At 41.9% G+C, this 22,193-nt stretch overlaps 1 protein-coding gene across 5 annotated transcripts; it reads left to right on the forward strand.

Annotated features, from left to right (window-relative positions):
• The first annotated feature begins 2,857 nt into the window (after window positions 1-2,857).
• LYSMD4 (LysM domain containing 4) lies at window positions 2,858-13,603 on the forward strand. Of its 5 annotated transcripts, none has more exons than XM_072950695.1 (3): window positions 2,858-2,946; window positions 8,750-9,039; window positions 11,148-13,603. In XM_072950695.1, exons 2-3 carry the CDS (start codon window positions 8,758-8,760, stop codon window positions 11,766-11,768), a joined length of 903 nt encoding a protein of 300 aa, XP_072806796.1. In that variant the 5' UTR covers window positions 2,858-2,946; window positions 8,750-8,757; the 3' UTR covers window positions 11,769-13,603. The 5 variants fall into 5 exon arrangements, with proteins under 5 accessions (XP_072806796.1, XP_072806797.1, XP_006211557.2 ...); XM_006211495.4 differs by lacking the exon at window positions 2,858-2,946 and adding an exon at window positions 6,929-7,373; XM_072950694.1 differs by lacking the exon at window positions 2,858-2,946 and adding an exon at window positions 7,343-7,431.
• Window positions 13,604-22,193: the final 8,590 nt, after the last annotated feature.

The raw sequence follows: 22,193 nt of genomic DNA on the forward strand, positions 1-22,193 counted from the left end.
GGATATACGCCCAGGAGTGGGATTGCTGGATCATATGATAAGTCTATTTTTAGTCTTTTGAGGATTTCCATACTGTTTTCCATAATGGCTGCACCAAGACCCTATTTCCAAACAAGGTCACATTCACAGGTACGAGGGGTTAGGAGTTGAACGTGTCTTTTGCGGGGACACCATTCAACCCACTATACCCACAGGTTCCACAGGGTAATGCCAAGGCAGGTATAGGTGGCTTCTCTGCTTCTGGTGGGTTTGCATCACAGCTGAGGAGCTCTGAGTTTAGGAATCTTTATTCTTTCATAATGAACGGCAAGTAATCCTGCCTAACCTTTGTCCCAGAGGGAGACATTGTCTTCATGTTCCTGGATAGCACAGCTGCCCTTGCTCAATGGAGGGAAACACTAGATCTATCTTCCAAGACTGTTCACTCTACAAACAGCCCTGAAAACGTAGTCTAGAATGAAAGACTATGGGTGCCTCCACTCACAAGATGTGCAACATGGGGAGAGACCCCCTGAGAAGTGTCTCCCACGGGACACAGGCTCGTTGGGGAGGGAATGGTAGAGCAGCTCACTAGCAGAGGAACAATAGAGGTTGGTGTGATGCTTCAGTGCCCAGAATATCCAGGACCACCGTCTCCCAGCACACGTGAATGCGGGCCTGAGCTGAGCGCGGCCATGGGACAGGCCAGAAGCCCTCTTTTCCTCTCCACTTCACTTCCATGAAGCCAGGTCAGTGTCTCCCTCTGGGTCCTGTAACCCCTCTGGTCCCTCTTTTGCCACACGGAAGCCTGACCTGAGTTCAGACTAGAGCCTGGGTCTGCTTGGCCACATGCGATAAGCATTCCCCTGCTGTCTGTCTGTCTGACTTCACACTTCAGAGTATCTGTTCACAGGCAAACTCATGGAGTTAACTGCCCGGGTGCTGTGGTTAGATGTCCAGCTTTGCCCCTGGGTTATCCTGTCAGTTTCCTCTTCTGTAAGACAGAGATCATAACAAGAGGGCTTGTTGGGAGTGTTGGGGGCTGTAATGAGGGTGGAGAAACTGGTGATCACTATCATTGCTGCGGGGTGGACACCACTCTTCACGCTGGGAGGCCCCTCTACCCTTTAACAATGGCGCTCCAAGTGGTTGTTGGGTGTATTGCAAGGCAGCTTGAGCATGAGTCACTTGAATGGGGAATCAATGGACCATTTATCACCCAAACTGATGTTGGGCCTGTTGCAAAACTATCTATGATGCGGGCCAAGGATTTAAATCAGGTTATGAAAAAAAGAAAGGCACGGATGACTTAAGAAGCTGGCCATTTGCCTTGCATCTGACCTTCTCCAGAGCATCACCAGTCACACACCAGCCACCCTTTGAAGAGGCAGAAAGGGAGGGTGGGAAGCTCATTAATTTCAAATAAGTCATAAAGTTTAAAAGTTCACGTTACCAAGAAAGTACCCCAAATATATCCCATTATGCATATGACTTTAATGTTCACCCAAGATGGTATTTCAACCCAGCAGGAAAAGGATGGGCTACTTAATAAATGTTTCTGGCACAGCTAAGGACCATCGGGTTAGACCCTATTTTACATCATACACAGAAATTAATTCCAGAACAATGAAAGATTTAAATGTAAAAAGAAAAAGTAATGCAATACAAATCTTAGAAGAAAATATAGAAGATTAAATCTATATGAACATGTATCTGCCAGAACAGGCAACCCAGAAGCTGTCAAACAGGCACATCTTACTATTTAAGAATTTTAAATTGTTGAAAGGCAAAAGGGACCACAAACAAATCTGATATACAAGCAGCAACTTTAGAAAAAGAGGTTTGCCGTGTTGCCATTAAAAATAGTCTTATAGCAAATCTGTTTACACCTCCTAATTGTTTCTTGGTAAATTCCTAAAAGCGGGAGGCAGAATCAAGGAATATGCATAGTTTAAAAGCTATTGCTACATAATGCTACAAATGTCCCAACGGACACTTCCACCAGCAGGGCGTGAGAGAATTTTATCCCCACCTGTGCAAACCCACACCACATATAATCCTTTCAGGTTTGAGTTTTTCCAGCTTCTTGCAGCTATTTGAGTTTTCATCAGTTTGGCTATCTGTAAAGTTAACACCTTTTCCTACATGTATTTCTTTAGTGAATTGTTTTTACCCTTTGTCAGTTATTCTATGGAGTGTTTGCTTTTCTTTTATGAAGATCTAAATGACTTACAAAATAAGGATATTAACATATCAAAGATGCACATATTTTTACCCAATTTGTCTGTCATATGCCCTTTAACTTTTTAATGATATTTTTTTTTCTGTACCAAATGCAATCTATTTTTAAACGTTTTTTTTCCCACCACTTTTCCATGAATTCCTAAAATTGGCAACATCTTTGGAGCTATGAACTTTAATACTCATAGTCATGTTTCTTCCAAGGGCTTCTTTTCTAGCAATGACTTTACAACACATGGAAGAAGTTAGGAGGTTTGATTTTTCTGTTTTGTGGATAGGAGACTGAGCCCCAGTGACCAGTGGATTTTCCTGTGCCACTGGAGAAATCACAACTCAAGAAACCAGGTCAATACTACCAGATTCCACAGAGTAGGGTTGGCAAATCGATTTCATCTCCTCTGACAATACTGCTTGATTGGCCATGGCTGTCCTGGATACTCCCTGCAGAGGCCTGACGGCTGTCTGGGTTTCTATGATGAATTAGCACTGTCTGGCAGCGGGTGGGTGGAGGGCATGTGACTTGAAAACTGCCTCAGGGGTAGAGGGTGTGTCCAGACACTATGAGACTGGGCGGGGTGTTAATAATAACTGTGCTGAGATGACAGGGTAACCTGCAATTGTTCCAGGCAGAGGGAAAGCATGGCCATCCTGGGCATGGAGGACCACAGAGTAGAAGCAGGGACCAAGGTCCAGAAAGCTTACAGGAAGATCAAGGTTGCACAGCAGGTAAGTGCAGAGCTGGCTTTGGACCCCATTCGTTTTCCTCCATTCATAGTGCCTCAGAGCTGCCATTAGCCTGCTGTGCACCCTTGGGCAAATCCCCTGGGTCTCTCCGTCTTAAAGTCCTCTCTGTAAAATGAGAAGTTGTGGCATAGGAGACTCTAATGCCTTTGCCAGTACCATTGTCTGCTCTCTACCCACTGGTGTTTTGAAACATCTGGGGAAACCAGCCACACGGCATCTGCTCCGTTTCATCTCTCCTGCCCTAGCTGGGGCTCCCGAGGAGAAGGTTGGTGCCATAGTCGGCTCAGGATGCCATGACAAAACACCAGAGGCTGGGTAGCTTACACACAGAAGTCTGTTTCTCACAGTTCTGGAGTCTGGAAGCCCCATGTCAAGGTCCATCCAGGGTCAGATTCTGGTGCAGGCTCTCTTCCTGGCTCACAGATGGTCACCTTCTTGCTAGATCCTCATGTGGCCTTTCCTCTGAGAGTGAGCAGGGAGAGCGAGAGAGAGTAATCTCTCTGGGGGGCTCTTCTTCTAAGGACAATAATCCTATTGGGTTTAGGATACTAAATCTTAAAGACTTCATTTAACCAGAATTACTTCCACATAGGCCCAGTCACTAAATACAGTCGCACTAGGGGTTAAGGCTTCAACCCACAAATTTAGGGGGGGACACAATTCAGTCCATACCAGGCTGACACAGGGACATGATGGCCTAAGTTTGGCCGGAGTCTAAGGGATATCTGAGTAGCTTGTCTGTGAGCGTTTGGTCACAGCTGTCTCAGGGACAAAGAGGTGGGACTGTCGTTGGTGGATGTGACACTAGCACACTTCAGTGGACGAGCCATTTTGTTCCAGTGTCTCCCATCTGGCCTCACCTGGGCCTGAGGTACTACATCTCAGCCAGTCTTGCCAAGGTCCTGAGGAGAAAACTAGGGGAGAAAGCAAACTAGGGTATGTTTCTGAGGGAACTGTTAACCAGGTTAGCAGGCCTCCTGGGCTGGGCTGTGGCAGCAGAGAAAACAAAACTGAGCCCTGCTCAGAAGCTTTCATAAGACCGTGGGCTTTGTAGCTACTGTCTGGGGTTTTATTCTGCCTCTTGTGCTTACTAGTTCTGATATCTTAGATAAGTAACTTAACTTCTGTGCCAAGTCTACAATTTAGGAAATACTTCAACTGCTACTAATGGAGATCTTCACAACCTCTTAAGCAACAGAGGCGCTTATTTCTTCCTCACATATTTTCCATCTTTCTGCTTTGCTATCCTTAGCATATGGATTATGCCTCTAATGTTGTCTCATGGTCCAAGATGACTGCAGTGCTCTAGCCATCACATCTTCATTCCAGGTATCAGGAGAGAGGGTAGAAATATTTTACAGAGCTTTTCCAGATGTCCCCCTCCTTTTTTTTTTTTAAAGCATTTCGAGAAATCCCACGCAACATTTCCCTCTTACACTTCGTTGTTTGGAATTTTTTCATATGGGCACACCCCATGGCAAGGAAGGCTGTGAAATGTAGTCTCAGCTTGGCACATTGCTTCCTCAGATAATATTGGGGTTTTGTTCCTAAGTAAAAGGTTAAAATGGATATTGGATAGGCAGCTAGCAATTTCTCTCATACTGAGTTCCATCTGTAAAATGGGGATATTAATAATACCCACATATACAGTTTTTGTGCTACCTATACCCAGTAAGGATTTAATATATGTTAGCTCAATTCCTGGTTATCAAGAGAGAATGAAGTGGAAAAGGAAAATAATGTTGGCATTACCAGAAAAATAGTTTTGACCTCACAGACCTCCTGAAATGTCTCAGGGATCCCCAGAGAGCCACACTCTGGGGACAGCCTTGGAGAATCAGATAGTTCTTGGGCCTGCTAACCAAGCTCCAGTACAACATTGAAAGGACACACAGGCATCCTTTATAAAGTTTGGATAATTTTTGTTGATCTGGTCTGTTGTTTATCGAAGATCTAGCATAATCTGCAGTGCTCCTTTCTCTGTAAATCTTTGTTTTTCCATCTTCCATTTAGAAATGTAAGCCTCATGAGGGCTTGCCAGCCTCACTTCGCTGCTTGACACGTGGAAGGACAGCCATAGATATAAACTTGACACTGTTGAACTTTGCCCAAGCGCTATGCTCTTGGAAAACAGTGAAGGCTAAGACCCACCTCCCAACATGTTTGTGTCTGGAAAATGGCTTATTGTGAAGAACCATCCTTCCTTCCCCACATGACTTAGAGAAGACTCAGGGGTGGCCCCCTTGTTTACCTATGACAAGGCCAGACACAGACCCTCCAAATTCCCTTTCTTTGCCTCATAAATGATTAGGTGGGCCACTTGTCCCCATTGATCAATTGCAACAAAATGCTTGTTAACCAAACTTTCATGAAGCCTCTCTCCATCATCCAGGCCCCTGAGTGAACTCTGACCCACCCTCAACCTGACCCAGCATCCAGACCCACTGGAGAATAGGCTGGGTTTTCTATCCAGTCCCACCATCCTTAGTCCCACTTCCTCACACCTGGTTCTTTCCAGCCTTGCTTATTCCTCTCCTTTTCTTCATAACTCTTAGATGCTTGCATACCTTATAGTCAGAGCATTGTCCCTATGGCATCAGTCCTCCCCCCCCATTGCAACAGTCCCTCTCTCCTCTTGCAGTAATCCTTTTGAAGAAAGTCTCACCTGAGTCTGGATTTGCTTTTTATTGGACATGCTGAATTGAAACAAACAACTGTAATTGATCAGAGTGTGGCTATATTAATTCAGCATTGCAGATTCTGTTCTGATCCCTCTCCCATTAGTCACACTTTTAAATTCTGCCTCCTAGACTTGCCAAATCCACCAGGCCATGGCCAGGTGCTTTGGGCCAGACAACTGGGCCTTTGGAGTCAAACCCAGTAGGAATTGGATTTGGTGCTGCCACTTCCTATATACCTTAGTCTGGTCACTGAATGGCTCTTCTCTTGAACCACCATTTAATGAGTACCTACCAAGTGTAGACACTGAGTTCGGCACTGGGAGTGGTGAGCAAAACAAACTTAGAGATGATAATTAGGGGCAGAAGGATTCAGGCAATAAAACAATTAACCGAGAAGTGCAATGAAGAAACAGAATGATCTGACAGAGCACAGAGGGAGCACATATGTATATAGTGTAGTCAGGGACAGCCCTGCTGAGACAGTGGCTTATCTGAGGCCTGAGGATCAGAAGGTCTCGCTGAGCCAGCAGCTGAGAGAAGGACATTCCTCTGAAGAGCCAGAGGTGGGAGATCTGGGTATTTAAAGGCCAGAGAAAAGTGGGGCATTTTAGAAGGAAAGGGTAGAATGGTAGAGAATGTGCTGTAGCCCTCACACTGTTCTGGACTTTTGTCTGCCGAGATAAAGAACTTGATTTTTATTCTAAGTGAGATGGAAAGCTATAGAAGGGGTTTCTGAGATCTTAATGTTTTCTCCTTTTGCTTTGTTGCTTAGTTTGATTGCTAGTGAGGTTTAATTTCTCTTCCCTGTTAGCCATTTGTGTTCTGCTCGTGCAGAATTGTCTGCTCATGCTCTCCATCCATTTATCTACTGATATTTTAGTGTGTTTCTTATTAATTTGATGAGGTCTCTCTCAATTAAGGATTTTAATCTTTTGCTGCATTTGTTTCTCCTAGATTATGGTTTGCTTTTTAATTTTGATTTCCTTTTAAGGGTTTCAGGCTTTAAAAGTTTGTGTTTTAGTATGTGAAAGAGTTCGTGCATCACTTTTAAGCTTAAGGAGTCAGTCCTCTGCCATTCGAAATTTGATAAATTATGCTTCTCTGGTCCGCGTTTCGTAACCTCGTGGACGGGGTTGAGCAGAGCAAACTCCTGTGCCCCTGGCCAGCGAGGGCTGGGCATGCGGAGACCCCCTCATCCTCCTAGACCGAGCCAGAGGGGCTTCTCCGCCCGAGGCCGTAGTCGGTAACACCCATTATACTGGGAATCCGAACTCTCGTTACAGATCAGGGACACAGGGCGGGGCCAAAGGCCTGTTCTACGGGTAAGAAAGCTGAGGTTCAGCAGAAAGCTGAGAGGGAGACGTTAAAGTGTTTAACAGCCTACAGCAGAGACAAAAGCTGGAGCCAGGACCAGCGGGTGCAGAAGTGGCAGGCAAGCGGGAGGGGCCAGTGTCAGGTCACTGAGCTGAGGCCCCGCCTCTGCCCGCCCCATACTCCGGGCCCCGCCCTGCGGGCTGAGCTCCAGGCAGGTCCCATAGTGGCCTCTCAGCACAGCCCGGCCCATCCCAGTCCCCGCCCACCGCTGATTTCATTGGCTGCCTCTCTGTCCCCGCCCCCGGAGAACTGCTGATTTTCGCAGCCAATCAGCAGACGCAGCAGCGGCGGCGGCGGCGGCGTCGGCTGGTCTCGGCGGATCCCGGCGGAACCCGATTGAACCCGGACGCTGAGGTACCCGAGTCTGCGGGGGTAGGAGGGTAGGGAGCCGGGGCTGCGGTCCTGTTTGGAGGTAACGTGTAGGCCCTTTGCGGCGCCGTGGCGTGGCCCTGCTTGTCAGCTGGGTGGCGAGCTGCAACTCCTGGGTCTCCGAGGTCACTCCTGCCGCTGGAGATGCGGCGGCGTCCGAGACCGTGGAGGGCTGGCCCGAGGTTTCTGGTGTCGGAGGGCAGAGGTCGGAGGTCGTGCTTGTGTGGAATGTTGGGGCCCCGCCCGTCTAAGCATAGGTCGGGCCGCTCCCCGTTTTTTTTTTTTTTCTTCAGTCAGCTCGTTTGAGTACCTCGGTCCTTCCACGGAAGGAGCTCCGAGGGAAACTGAGGCCTGGGAGCCGCCAGGGCTCCTTGCAGGCCCTGAGCTCGGACAGGAAGGCCCGCGCCGAGCTCGGGTCGCCACAGGTGACTCTCCGGCCCCGGCAGAACGGCTGCCCCTCCCTCCTCCGGGCTGGCGGGGGCTCTAGCGTGTGGGGGAGGGGGCGGGGGCGAGATGCGGTGGTCGCGCGGGGCCACGGCTGCCCTGAACGGGCCGCTCCCCTCGGGCTCCGAAGAAACCTGAGGATGCCAACTCTTTTTGAGACTGTCATTCCCCGTGTTTGAGATTTCATTTCTGGAAGTTCACTCGAGCACTTCGGAGAGAGGAAAGGCAGCACTGCGGCTTCTGCACTTGTCTGGAAGTGAAAATTAAAACCAGACACGGGAGGTACTGAAGGCAAAGGGACGTGGCGAGAAACTGGACGAGTTTCTCAGTTTGACAGGAATCTTGCCCCTAACTTGCCTCACATATTATATAATTCAAGCTATTTCAGAATCGGAGTATTTAATCTCATAGTTCTAAGCAAGTGCCCTTAGTCTTGACCTTAGTGACGATACTTTGGAATGTCTGAAGTATTGAGCAAGAATTTTTTCGTACAAAGGTAGGTTCCGAGTTTAAGCTTCTCAGTGCCAGGAAGTCAGAACAGTCCTTTCCTCTCCTGGCAATCATCCCATCTGCCCCTCTGCTACTCCGGGACCAAAAAGAGAAGTCTTTTCTCTACATATGTGGGTTTTGGGGAGACAGCTATGGATGAGGAATAAGGGAAAAAGGAGGATTCTTTTGTTTTCTGCGCAAAAGGTGTGCAGTTATGGGGAAAAAAGTGTTTTTATTTGTTTATCTCTCTCCTTTCATCTCAGCCAGCATAAACATATTGTGCCTTTTTTTGTACCTACGGCATGTGTTGATTATTTATAATATTAGGGAAAGGAGTCATCTCTAACAGCACGAAGACACTTATCTTCAGTGTAGCTACAGAAGAATGACTGCCTTGTGTGGAATTAACACTGGGGTTTGGTTTTCAGTTAAGAAAATGAGGCAGAAGGAAGTGTTGACCAAGACCTTCCAAGGCCCAGCCATTGTCTATAGGACTCCGGCCAGCCACGTTTACATGTTTGAGAATGGCGGTGGGGATTCGGGGGACTCCTCTGAGGAAGAGACCCACCGAGTGGCCCTGCGGCCCCGGGGCAAGGAGCGCCAGAAGAAGGGTGCCCACCACCCTCACCAGCCTGGAGCAGGGGACGTGGTGCTGCTGCAGCGGGAGCTGGCCCAGGAGGACAGCCTCAACAAGCTCGCGCTTCAGTATGGCTGCAAAGTAAGAAACCCCGCAGGTGAAGGAGCCATCTGCCTTCGCCCTGTGTGTTTAGAGGAGCAGGAGCTCACTGAAGGGTGAACCTGCTGCCCCTTCCTGACTCCCGCAAGTGGTTGGGAGAAGCCTGCTATGGGTAAAGGAGACCTCTTTCTAGCTTGAGAGTGAAGGCAGGTGGAAGTACTTAACCATTCTGAACCCTGGGGTCATAGGATTAGGAGTTTCCGGTGATGGGGCAGTTCCCTCTCCACAGAGTACTTCTCTTCCTTATCCCTCCAAACTGAGATGCTGAAACCTTTTTTTTTTTTCCTTTTGAACACATTTTATTTACGACTATGTCGGGGCCAGAGATGCCAGGTAGAATTTATCCAAGATTTTTTAGGTATGCTTGCATTTTTCTGCTACTTTTCTTTTTCTAAACCTTTCTTGCCGATTGTAGCTCCTTTGGTAGAGTTTTTACCTTCTCTCTTTTAGAACTGCATGATCTGGCCTTTGTATGCTGTGTATCTATATAACCCTGTTTCTCTCTTTAATTATGTTTTTAGCTGTCAGAGTGATTAACAATGGCAAAGTAAGTAGGAAAGTGTTTATAGAATTGCTGCATTGTCGTCTCGATTGAAACTGTTTCATTTTGCTAACACTGTACTGCTGCTTTCTGTGGCTTTCTATAAGCTACTTATTTAAAAAAATATCTTTTCATCCTTGAAGTGTTATTTATTTAACAAGGTCCAAATGGCTCAATATGAAGTGTGGGGATGGTGGTGTGTTTTCCCAGGGAAATAAACAGGCCGGTCTCCCAGGATACATAGTGGTCTCTGCATTGTACTGAGATTTATATTTGACTCTTACAATCAGCTTCTGTAGGCATACTATATAGTTTATAGAAATTGTACAGAAAAATGAATCATCTCCTCTAGAGACCTGAATAGATGCAGTGGGCTTCTTGGAATGGTGATGTTTAATAAACCCAAAAGTATTATATAAATAATGCATCTGACAAGTAATCCGTTCTCCTATTTGAAGTAAATAAATTTGATGTTAGCTTATTAGGATCAAAGCTAGAAGCATCTCAAGCACCTTATGGTTTAGTTTCAGGACTTAGTAAATTAAAAATGTCCCTCACTCTAATTCAATGAAATGATAAAAGCACTTGCTAAATAATTAAAATTATGAAGATGATTGATTTGAATAAGGTCTGTTGGCTGTATTTACACTCTAGTTTAAGTGGACTTAGGAGTTAAAACCTTAGAGTCCATCTCTGGTGCTTTTGGTAAGTTTTCAAACAATAACTTGAGGGAGGATTTATCTTTGACTTACATTTCCCCCTACTTATTAAACCTTAAGGTTTGATCATGAGAGGGATTTCTCATAAACTTTGTTCCTTTATAAGACATAGTCATATTCCTTTCTCCTCAAGTCCTAATAGTGGAATAGGCAGATGATTTCCATCTATAGTTTCCAACTTGATGCATATTCCCTGCATGTTTCTAATTATCATAAGTGTTGTGAAATCCTCAAAGTGAATCAACTCTAGGTAGCTTTTATTTTAAAATAAGTTTATAGGCCATATAGTACTTCTGGCAAGGAAATGTTGTAGCACACTTTTAAAATGTCATTACAGGTGAACTAGATTCTGAGTGTCTTTAGAGCTGGCTGAGGATTTGTGTTTGCTGAGTGCTAATGTTTACTACAGCTACTAAATTCTGATGCAGGAGAGAAGTCAGCCAGACAGGGGCACTGTTGCCTCAAAAGTTAAGAGTAGAAAGAGTTACAGCCTTCTTTTACCATGATGTGTTTCACCTAAAATCATTTTGTTGAAGGCACACTTTGAACAAATAAAAAAGTCTTTTCCAAAAGTAATCTTAAGTTGTTCAGACTTGTAAGTCTTTACAAAAATCTGATGATTAGGCTATAACATTAAGGCTGAGTTAAAGCCAAAAAACCCAAAGTTGTTCAGCCTAAATTAAATCTTGTGCGTAGCTACAGTTTTCCAGTGTTCATCAGATTCTTAAGCAGAGTGGACCATCACCCGGAGAGGTTAAGCACCACTTTTTGGATATTAGTTGTAAGGAGCTTTACATATTTCGTGATGTTTGTCTTCATGGCTTCCCCAGGTTGCAGATATCAAGAAAGTCAACAACTTCATCAGAGAACAAGACTTATATGCTTTGAAATCTATTAAGATTCCAGTGAAAAATCACGGAATCCTAACGGAGACCCAGAAAGAACTCAGACCCCTCCTGAGCTCATCCACAGAGACCAGAGTGACCTTCGAGGAGCAGCCAGACCCAGACAGAGCAGCTGTGGGTGCCAGTGCCCCATCTAGCCCACTGACGGATTTCTTTAAGGGCATTGACCAGAATATTGAGCGTGCAGTGCAGTCAGACATCTTTTTGAGTGAATGTCACCGCATCGAGACCTCCAGTCAGCCACTGCTTCCGGCTCCTCCGAAGCCGCCGACAAATGGTGCAGACTGTGGAATTCAGTGGTGGAATGCTGTGTTTATCATGCTTCTAATTGGAATTGTTTTACCAGTGTTTTATTTGGTCTATTTTAAAATACAAGCTACTAGTGACATCCCTAGCAGCTTGAATACAACTACTGTCCCCAATGGCTCGATGGCCATAAATGCAGTTCCAGGCCAAGCCCCCAAATTAGTGATTCCAGTGCCAACCCTCCCCTCTTCAGACAGCCAGTTCAGTCATACCCAGGGGGGAACTAGCTGTTGTTCCTAAGTAATCAGGCCAGCTTTAGCAGTGGGGCTTCTGATGTGCATCCGTTAGCAATGGACATGTGCTGACTTTCCTTTTCTCTGACATTTGGACACGTTGCAGAAGCCACCGTTGTGTTCTCAGTAACACTCACCGTGGGGAACATCCTTGCCTGATCTAAGGCTGCGGGAGCCAAAACACTGGCACCCTCAGTCTCCTACATCCAGAGAAGAGCAGCAAGAGAGACATTTACACCTGACAGACGCTGCTTCCTGGAGGCATTTAGTGGACTGGCCGTGTCTTCACAGTAGCACCGTGTGCGCCCCCAAGTTGGACATGCTGGAAGGGAGAGGAATGGCCTTGGCAAACAGACCTACAGTGTGGGAGCCCCGGGGGTCGGCTTTGGTGGTCTTCCCGTTTGCATTGTCCCCTGCCTGCTGTGGAGGAGTGACAGGCTCTGACAAGTGCTGTTGTGTGTCTGCCCGGCAAAAGTGCAATAGTGTGGAATGTCACCCTGTTTTAGAGTGTGACACATTACAGTTGTAACAAGCCTTGCTTCATATTTGCCCCCTCAGATAGCCTTTTTGAGCCAATGTCCTGCCTAGAATTTAAAAAGCTCTAAATCCAAATTGCTGTAATATGAGTAAATAGTGGTTCTGTTCCTCGAACTTCTAGAGCTACTTAATCTGACACGCAGGCGTGTTTTAAGCTCTGCATGGTGCGACCAGCACTTCCTGGCCAGAACGTTCGGAGGCCATGGCCCAGTTTCGCCCGAGGAGCACCTGCACAGTGATTGCTACCTGGATCCCCCACATTAGCATTCTTGGAAGGAGCTCTTGCTGGTCAGTGTCTGGAGTGGAGTAAGTGTAGAGGGAAGGATCAGTGCCTGTCACCGAGGTCCCAACGTGTGGCACTTCTAAGGGCGAACAGTCACCAGTCCTGCATCTGCTGGCCTCTGTGTGCACCTGAAAGAGTGGTGCAGGGAAAACGGGGGTGCTACCTGCTGCTTCCTCAACTCCATTCTTTGGGATTCTAGAGCCACAGAACAGGAATGGCTTTCTTTAGGTGATTTCAATGTAGCTCATAGTGTTAAAATATCAAGCCCTTAACAGAGGGCCTACAGGTGACCCTCCTGTGAAAGGCCATAAAAAGAGGGACCTGAGGTTTGCCCATCTCCTCTTATGACGAGGCAAAAGGGGTGCTAATGCAGAGGCTGGAGGAGGGCCTGGGCGGGCCTCGGAGGCTCGCTGGTGGAGAATGGGTGAATGGGGTGAGGGCAGGAGCCCACCTTGGTCCCACGGAGTGGAAATCAGCCAAGGTGGCTGGCAGCCCAGCCTTGGAGAGGTCTGTCTCCCGGGAGGAAAACACGCTGCACAAATGCTGAGCTTTAATGCAGATTTAAGGCATTTGACACATTAGGCCTAAAGAGCAATTTGAAAGATCTCGTCATGTAAGAGGAAGGGAATGTGGCAGAACTCTTGAGATAGGCATCCAGTTTCTTTCTCCTTTCAGTTATGTGAAGAACTATTCTGCCCTGGGTTTAATTAGCAAATTTAAATTATCTTCAAAATAAAATGTTTTCTTCAAAACCAAAATGGTTTTCAGGATAAAATGAATTTGTGAACCTTTACTACAGGAAATTTTGATCATGTAAGGTTTTGATCATGTAAATGCTTTTCCAGTCAAATGTTTGTGTGCACTTTGCCCCTGAGGGCTACGGGTTTCTCTAACATTTATCACCTTTAAATTCACCCAGCAGGACTCAGACTCCCATGAGAACATGACTTTTGCCGGGCAAAGAATGAATATCTGTATACTTTTTTCAAGTGGAATAAAATAATTTCTTCTGTGAAGGAAAACTGATTCCTCCTTTTTAATCTGGGAGTTGTTAATTTGGAATTAAAAGATGTGGGATGATGTTGGAGAAAATGGAGGTGTCCATGTCCAGAGGGCGAGGCTGGCCCAGGGCTTGTGCCCACGGTCACTCCAGCAGGGGGGAGAACAAAGTGGTAGCAGGCACAGCCCGGCTGACTGGTCTGCATAACGTGCTTTAACATTGTTTTATTGGGCATGCATAAGCGAGACCACGAAGCTCATTTTTAAAGTATATTTTACTACATTTTTAGTGTGTTTTGGGAGTTAATGTTCTAAAGAAATAGATTTGTTAGATAGTCTTCAGTCCTTTTGGTCAAACTGTAGTGCTTACTATTGCAGAAGCCTAGGGAATCTGTCATGGGGCAAGTGATGCTCCCATTTTACTCTGGGGTGACAAGGCTGTAGGGACTAAGCAGAGTCTCAGGGTCACCCAGAGCAGGACTGCCCGGCCAAGGCCATGACACAGCCTCTCCTCACGAAGTTAGTTCTTTAAATTGCCTCTGCAGTAACTGAACACCCATGCCTGGGTTTGAGGGAGAAGGATACAGGCCCTGAGTTGATGGCTCATAGAGGGGATTTTTAACATTTTTTCCCACTTTTATTGAGGTATAACTGACATGCAGCACTATATAAGGGTGAGATGTACAGCATAATGATTTGACTTACATACATTGTGAAATGATTACCACAAGTGTAGTTAACATCCATCATCTCATAGTTAGAAAAAAAGAAGGAAAAAAAAATTTTTTCCCATGTGATGAGAACTCAGGATTTACTCCCTTAACAACTTTGACATGTACCATGTAGCAGTGTTAGCTATCGTCTGACAGGCGCGAGGTGATATCTTAGTGTGGTTTTGATTCGCATTTCCCTAGTGGTTAGTAATAGTGACAGCTTTTCATGTACCCGTTGGCCTCATATCTTTCTTCATTGGACAGATGTCTATTCATGTCCTTTGCCCATTTTTAATTAGATTATTTGCTTTTTTGCTATTGAGTTACAGGAGTTCTTTATATATTTTAGATATTAACCCCTTATCAGATAAATGGTTTACAAATACTTTTTCCCATTCCATAGGTAATCCTTTCATTTTATTGATGGTTTCTTTTGCTGTGCAGAAGCTCTTTACTGTGATGTAGTACCACGTGTTTATTTTTTATTCTGTTGCTTGTGCTTCGGGTGTCATATTCAGAAAATCTTCACCAAGACAGATACGGAGCTTAATGCCAGTGTTATTTTCTAGGAGTTTTATGATTTCTGGTCTTACACTCAAGTCTTTAATCCATTTCAAGTTAATTTTTGTGAGTGGCATAAGATAGGGGTTTACTTTCATTCTTTTACATGTTAATACCCAGTTTTCCCAGCACTATTTATTGAAAAGTCTATCTTTTCTCCATTGAGTATTGGCTCCCTTGTTAAATATTGCTTGACGTATATGAATTTGTTTATTTCTGGGCTCCTGATTCTTGTTCCATTGGTCTGTGTCTGTTTTAATGCCATTACCATAGTGTTTTGATAACTGTAGCTTTGTAATATAGCTTGAAATCAGAAAATATGATACTCCCTTCTTTATACTTCTTTCTCAGGATTGCTTTGGCTATTCAGAGTCTTCCATGCTTCCATACACATTTTGGGGTAGTTCTTTCCTACTTCTTAAAAAAAAAAAGCCATTGAATCTTAATAGGGATATAGCATTGAATTTATAGATGGCTTTGCATAATATGGAAATTTTAATAATATTAAATCTTCTAATCCATGAGCACAGGATAGCTTTCCATTTATTTGTATCTGCTTCATTTTCTTTCATCAGTGTCTTGTAGTTTTAAAAGCATAGAGGTCTTTCACCCCCTTGGTTATGTTTATTCCTAAGTATTTTATTGTTTTTGATGCTGTTGTAAATGGGATCATTTTCTTTATTTCTTTTTCAAATAATTCATTGGTGAAAGGCTGAAAGTTTTTCCTCTAAAATCAGGAGCAAAACAAGAATGCCCACTCTCAAAAGTCCTATGCAATATAGTACTAGAAGTCTTATCCAGAGCAATCAGACAAGAAAAACAAATAAAAAGCATCAGAATTTGAAAAGAAGAAATAAAAATGTCAATATCTGCAGCTGGCATGATTTTATATACATAAAATCCTAAAGACTCCACCAAAAAACTGTTAGATTTAATTAACAAATTCAGTAAGCTTCCAGGATACAAAAATAACTTACAAAAATTAATAGGGTTTCTGTACACTAACAGTGAATTATCTGTCTTTCTCTGTCTGGCTTAGTTCACTAAGCATAATACCCTCCAGATCCATCCATGTTGTTGCAAATGGCAAGATTTCATTCTTTTAATGGCTGAATAGTATTACATTGTGTGTGTGTATGTATGTGTCTTTATCCATTCATCTGTTGATGGACACTTAGGTTTCTTCTATATCTTAGCAATTGTAAATAATACTGCTATGAACTTTGGGGTGTGCGTATCTTTTCAAATCATTGCTTTTGTTTTTTTCAGATTGATACTCATTATTGGAATTGCTGGGTCATATGGTAGTTTTATTTTTAGTTTTTTGAGAAACCTCCCTACTGTTTTTCACAATGGCTGCACCAGTTTACATTCGCACCAACAGCGTACTAACGTCCCCTTTTCTCCACATCATCACCAACATCTGTTATTTGTGTTGTTTTTGGTGATTGCCATTCTAACAGGTGTTGGCATTTCTCTGATGATTTACAATGTTGAGCATCTTTTCATGGCCATCTCTATGTCCTCATTGGGAAAATGTCTATTCAGGTCTTCTGCCTATTTTTTAAACTGGGTTGTTAGTTTCTTTGATATTGAATTGTATGAGCTGTTTTGGATATTAACCCCTTATCGGTCATATCTATACAGATATTTTCTTCCATTCAGTAGGTTTTTCAGTTTTTTTTTTCTTTTGAAGTAAGTTTACAATGTATCAGTTTCTGGTGTACAGCATAATATTTTAGTCATATGTATACATACATATATTCCTTTTCATATTCTTTTTCATTGTAGGTTACTACAAGATATTGAATATAGTTCTCTGTGCTATACGTAGGAACTTGTAGGTAGTATCTGCAAATCTTGAGCTCCCAATTTGTCCCTTCTTACCTGCTTTCCCCTGGTAACCATGTTTGTTTTCTATGTCTGTGAGTTTGTTTCTGTTTCGTAAGTAAGTTCATTTGTGTCTTTTTTTTTTCAGATTCTACATATAAATGATATTGTATGGTGGTTTTTTAGTTTTGTGAATGGTTTCCTTTGCTGTGCAAAAACTTTTAAGTTTAATTAGGTCCCATTTATTTTTGCTCTTATTTTCTTTGTTTTAAGGGACAATCTGAAAAACATTGCTACAATTTATGTCAAAGAGTGTTCTGCCTATTTTCTTCTAGGAGTTTTCTGTTTTCTGGTATTACATTTAGGTCTTTAATCCATTTTGGATTTATTTTTGTATATCGTGTAGAGAATGTTCTGATTTCATTCTTTTATATGTAGCTGCCCAATTTTCCCAGCATCACTTATCAAAGAGACTGTCTTTTCTCCATTGTATATTCTTGCCTCCTTTGTCATAGATTAATTAACCATTAGTGTGTGAATTTATTTCTGGTCTTTCTGTTCTGTTCTGTTGATCTGTGTGCCAGTACCATACTGTTTTGATTACTGTAGTTTGTAGTATAGTCTGAATTCAGGGAGCAAGTGATTTTTCCAGCTCTGTTCTCTCTCAAGATTATTTTGGCTATTTGGGGTCTTTCATGTTTCCATACAAATTTTAAAAGTGTTCTAGTTCTCTGAAAAATGCCATTGGTATTTTGATAGGGATGGCATTGAATTTGTACATTGCCTTGGGTAGTATGGTCATTTTAACAATAGTAATTCTTCCAGTCCATGAACATGGTATATGTTTTCATTTGTTTGTGTTGTCTTCAGTTTCTTCATTGTCTTATAGTTTTCCAAGTACACGTTTCTAATCTCCTTAGGTCTGTTTATTCCTAGGTATTTTATTCTTTTTGATGTAATTATGAGTGGGATTGTTTACTTAATTTTTCTTTATGATAGTTCATTATTAGTGTATGGAAATGCCACCAATTTCTGTATATTAATCTTGTATCCCGCAGTTTTACCAAATTCATTGGTGAGCTCGGTTAGTTCTTTGGTGGAGTCTTTAGGATTTTCTATGAATGGTATCATATTTTACTTCTTCCTTTCTGATCTGGATTCACTTTATTTCCTTTTCTTGTCTGATGTGTGGCTAGGACTTCCAATGCTATGTTGAATAAAAGTGGTGAGTATGGGAGTCCTCATCGTGTTTTTTATCTTAGAATAAATGCTTTCAGCTTTTCACTGTTGAGTATGATGTTAGCTGTGGGCTTGCCATATATGGCGTTTATTATGCTGAGGTATGTTCCCTCTGTGCCCACTTTCTGGAAAGTTTTTATCATAAATGAATATTGAATTTTGCCAAAAGCTTTTTAAAAGCATCTATTGAGGTGATCATATGATTTTTATTCTTCAGTTTGTTAGTGTGATTTGTCACAATGATTTGTAGATATTGAAAAATCCTTGCATTCCCTGGGATAAATCCCACTTGATCATGCTGTATGATCTTTTAGGTTATTGTTGGATTTGGTTTGCTAATTTTCTTTTTGAGGATTTCTGCACTTTTATTCATCTGTGATTATAGACCTGTAATTTTCTTTCTTTTTGTGGTGTCTTTGTATGGTTTTGGTATTAGGATAATGTCCTCACAGAATGAGTTTGGAAGTGTTCTTTCCTCTGCAGTTTTTGGGGAGTAATACGAGAAGGATAAGTGTTAACTCTTCCCTAAATGTTTGCTAGAATTCACCTGTAAAGCCACTGGTCCTGCCTGGGCTCTTGCCATTGGGAGTTTTTAAAGTACTGACTCAGCTTCATCAATCTGTTTATAATCAGTCTGTTTATATTTTCTATTTCTTTCTGGTTTAGTCTTGGGAGATTATACATTTATAGGATTTGTTCATTTCTTCTAGATTGTCCATTTTATTGCATATAGTTCTTCTTAATAATCTCTTATGATCCTTTGAATTTGTATGCTGTTGGTTGTAACTTCTTTTCATTTTTGATTTTATTGGCTTGAGACTTCTTTTTTTCTTGATGAGTCTGGCTAAAGATATGTCAATTTTATTTATCTTTTCAAAGAACAAGTTCTTAGTTTCATTGATCTTTTCTGTTGTCTTTTTAGTCTCTATTTTATTTGTTTCTGCTCTGATCTTTATTATTTCCTTCGTTCTACTTATTGTCGAATTCATTTATTCTTTTTCTAGTTCCTTTAGATGTCAGATTAGATTGTTTATATGAGATTTATATTGTTTCCTGAGGTAAATGTGTATTGCTATAAACTTCCCTCTTCAGACTGCTTTTGCTGTGTCCCATAGATTTTGGATCATTATGTTTTTGTTTTCATTTGTCTCCAAGTATTTTTTATTTCCTTTTTGACTTCTTTAGTGATCCATTGATTGTTTAGTAGCATATTGGTTAGCCTCCATGTGTTTTGTGCTTTTTGCAGTTTTTTTTATTGTAATTGATTTGTAGTCTCATAGTGTGGTCAGAAAAGATATTTGATATTATTTCAATTTTCTTAAATTTACCAAGGCTTGTTTGGTAAGTCTGTCCTGGACAATGTTCTATCTGCACTTGAAAAGAATGTGTATTCTGTTGATTTTGGATGGAATGTCCTATAAATATACCTATGAAGTCCATCTGATCTAATATGCCATTTGAAGCTAGTGTTTCCTCATTGATTTTCTGTCTGAGTGACTTGTTCATTGATATAAGTAGGGTGTTAAAATGCCCTACTGTTATTGTGTTACTATCAATTTCTCCCTTTATTTCTATTAATAGTTCCTTTATTTAGGTGCTCCTATGTTGGGTGCATATACATGTACAATTGTTATATCTTCTTAGATGCTACCAGAGAGAGGGGTTAGTTGCAGGAGTGAAGACCTTGAGAAGGAGAGAGGTGATAGGCTCCAATACACAACACAGAATGCTTGGCCCAAGGTAAGAACAAAGGCTATCCATAGCTCCTGGAGGGAAAGCAGAGCCCATGTGTACAGGTGCAGGCAGATTCCTAGATTTTATGTGGGTAGGTCTCATTTGATTGCATCTATTTATTAATAAAATGTGAAAGGAAGTGGTCAGCTAGAAAGAAGAGGAAGTGGTCTTGGAGACTGGAATAGAGAGGAGAAAGTAAAATAGTGATTACAGAAAGTGAGAAAGTCAACAAATGAGGGAATTGTAGTTGCATTTCTGGGCAGTGTTGAGAACCTTTTAAAATTTGTGTTCATAGTGGAATAAAAATTAGAAGGTCCAAAATTAGATCCATATACATCTGGAAACTTAGTATATGACAAATGTGCCATTTCAAGTCTATGGTGTAAAATGAACTTTTTAATAAATGGTCTGGGACAACTAGGTAGCCATTTGGAAAAATATAAAACTAGATCCACATGTAGGAATTAACTACAATTGGATTAAAGATCTAAATGTGAAAGATGAAACCATTCTAGCACTAGAAGAAAATGTGGCGAGTTCCTCTCTCACCTGGGTGTAGGGAAGGGATTCTAACTTTATATTAAAAATGACAATTAATAAAAGAAAATACTGATAAATTTGACTACATAAAAATAAACGTTTGCATGGCAGAAGTACCACACAATCTAAAGTCAACTGATAAACTGGGAGAATATATTCATAGCATAAATAACAAAGGGCTAATACGTGTGATATAAACAGAACTTAAAAATTGGGGGATAGAGACCAAAACCCCAATAGACGAATCAGAAAAAGACACGTACAATTGACACACACAAGTGAGTTAAAATGGCCCTCAAACAGATGGGAGAATGTTCAAATTCACTCATAATAGAGAAAGGCAAATTTAAACATTAAGATGTAATTTCTCACATACCAGACTGGTAAAAATAAAAACTTTGACAACATTCTGTCAGCAAGGTTTTGGGGAAGAAATAGGCATTCTTATTCATTGCTGGAGGAAATGCAGATTTGTACAACTCATCTGGAGGCAGGTTTGGCAATATTAATAAAACTACATGTGCCCTTCCTCAGCAATCCCACTTCTGCACCTACCCTAACAGTATGAAAATACATATGCATAAGGTAATCCAAATATTGGGGAAAAAATGGCTATTCATGACTGATTAAACTATGGGACATCCCTACCATGTGGAATATTATGCAGGTATAAAAAAGAATGACGATGATTTCTATGAACTGATCACTGTATGGAGTGATTTGCAATTATACTATTTTGTTTCTCAGATTTTGATGCAATCAAATTCATCAGTTTTTCCATTACAGTTTGTAGTTTGGAAGTTGCTTACTCTGGGTCAGAAAGATGTTTTCCTATTATATAATGCCATTGTTCTATTTTAACTAGTTATTTAACCCATTTGGAGACTACTTTGCTTGTGTCATGTTAGGTAGAATCCAGTTTCATTTTTCTCTGTGTAGTAAACTAATTTTACCAACAGTATTTACTAAACCGTCTTCTCCCTAATTATTTTTGGAATTACCTATGGTGTACATTAAATCTCCACATAATTCTATATGTGAGCTCTTAATTCTATTACATTTGCTTACTAGCTTTTTTTGGAGGGTGGGGTGGTTGTTTTGTTCTGTTTGCATCAGTATGACCTTCTTTTATATTTGTAGCTTGGCAATATTTCTTAATATCTGATTGGGATACCCTTTTAATATTCTGACTAATCGTGGGTGATTTTTAAAAATTGAGTTATAATTGATATATACCATTGTGTAAGTGTAAGGTGTACAATGTGTTGATTTGATACATTTACATATTGCAATATGATTACCACTGTAGCACTAGCTAACACCACCAGCACATCACATAATAATCATTTCTTTTTGTGGTGAGAACATTTAAGATCTAGCCTCTTAGCGACTTTGAGGTATAATACAATATTGTTAATTTAGTCAAAATGCTGTGTATTAGACCTCTAGAACTTACTCGTCTTCTAACTGCAAGTGTGTGCTCATTGACCAACATCTCCCCACTTCCCCCACCTCCCAGGTTCTGGTAGCCACCATTCTAATCTCTGTTTCTACAAGTCCAGCTTTTTAAGAGTCTACATATAAATATCAAACAGTATGCCTTTCTCTGCCTGATTTGTCTTACTTAGCATAATGTGCTCAGTGTCCAACTATGTTGTCCAAAATGACAGAATTTCCTCTTTCTCAGAGCTGAATAATAGTCTACATACACACACACACACACACACACACACACACACACAGCACATGTTTATATCCATTCATCCATTGACTCTTAGATTGTTAAACTCTATCTTGGCTATTGTGGATAATGCTGCAATAAATATGGGCATACAGATACCTGTTTTCATATATTTTGTATATATACCCAGAAGTGGAATTGCTGGATCATATGGTAGTTTAAAAAATTGGGGGGAGGGACCTCCATACTGTTTTCTTTAGTGACTAAAGCAATTTACATTCTCACCAGTGGTACATGAGGGTTCCCTTTTTTCCA

This window comes from Vicugna pacos, chromosome 27 (genome assembly GCF_048564905.1).
Source record: "Vicugna pacos chromosome 27, VicPac4, whole genome shotgun sequence".
Classification (NCBI taxonomy): Eukaryota; Metazoa; Chordata; class Mammalia; order Artiodactyla; family Camelidae; genus Vicugna; species Vicugna pacos.

Excerpts from the sequence above, each read along its gene's own strand:
- LYSMD4 (XM_072950693.1), top strand. The coding sequence starts at position 8,707 with ATGACTGCCTTGTGTGGAATTAACACTGGGGTTTGGTTTTCAGTTAAG. Across the intron at positions 9,040-11,147 it reads CGCTTCAGTATGGCTGCAAA|GTTGCAGATATCAAGAAAGT; the intron begins GTAAGAAACCCC and ends TGGCTTCCCCAG.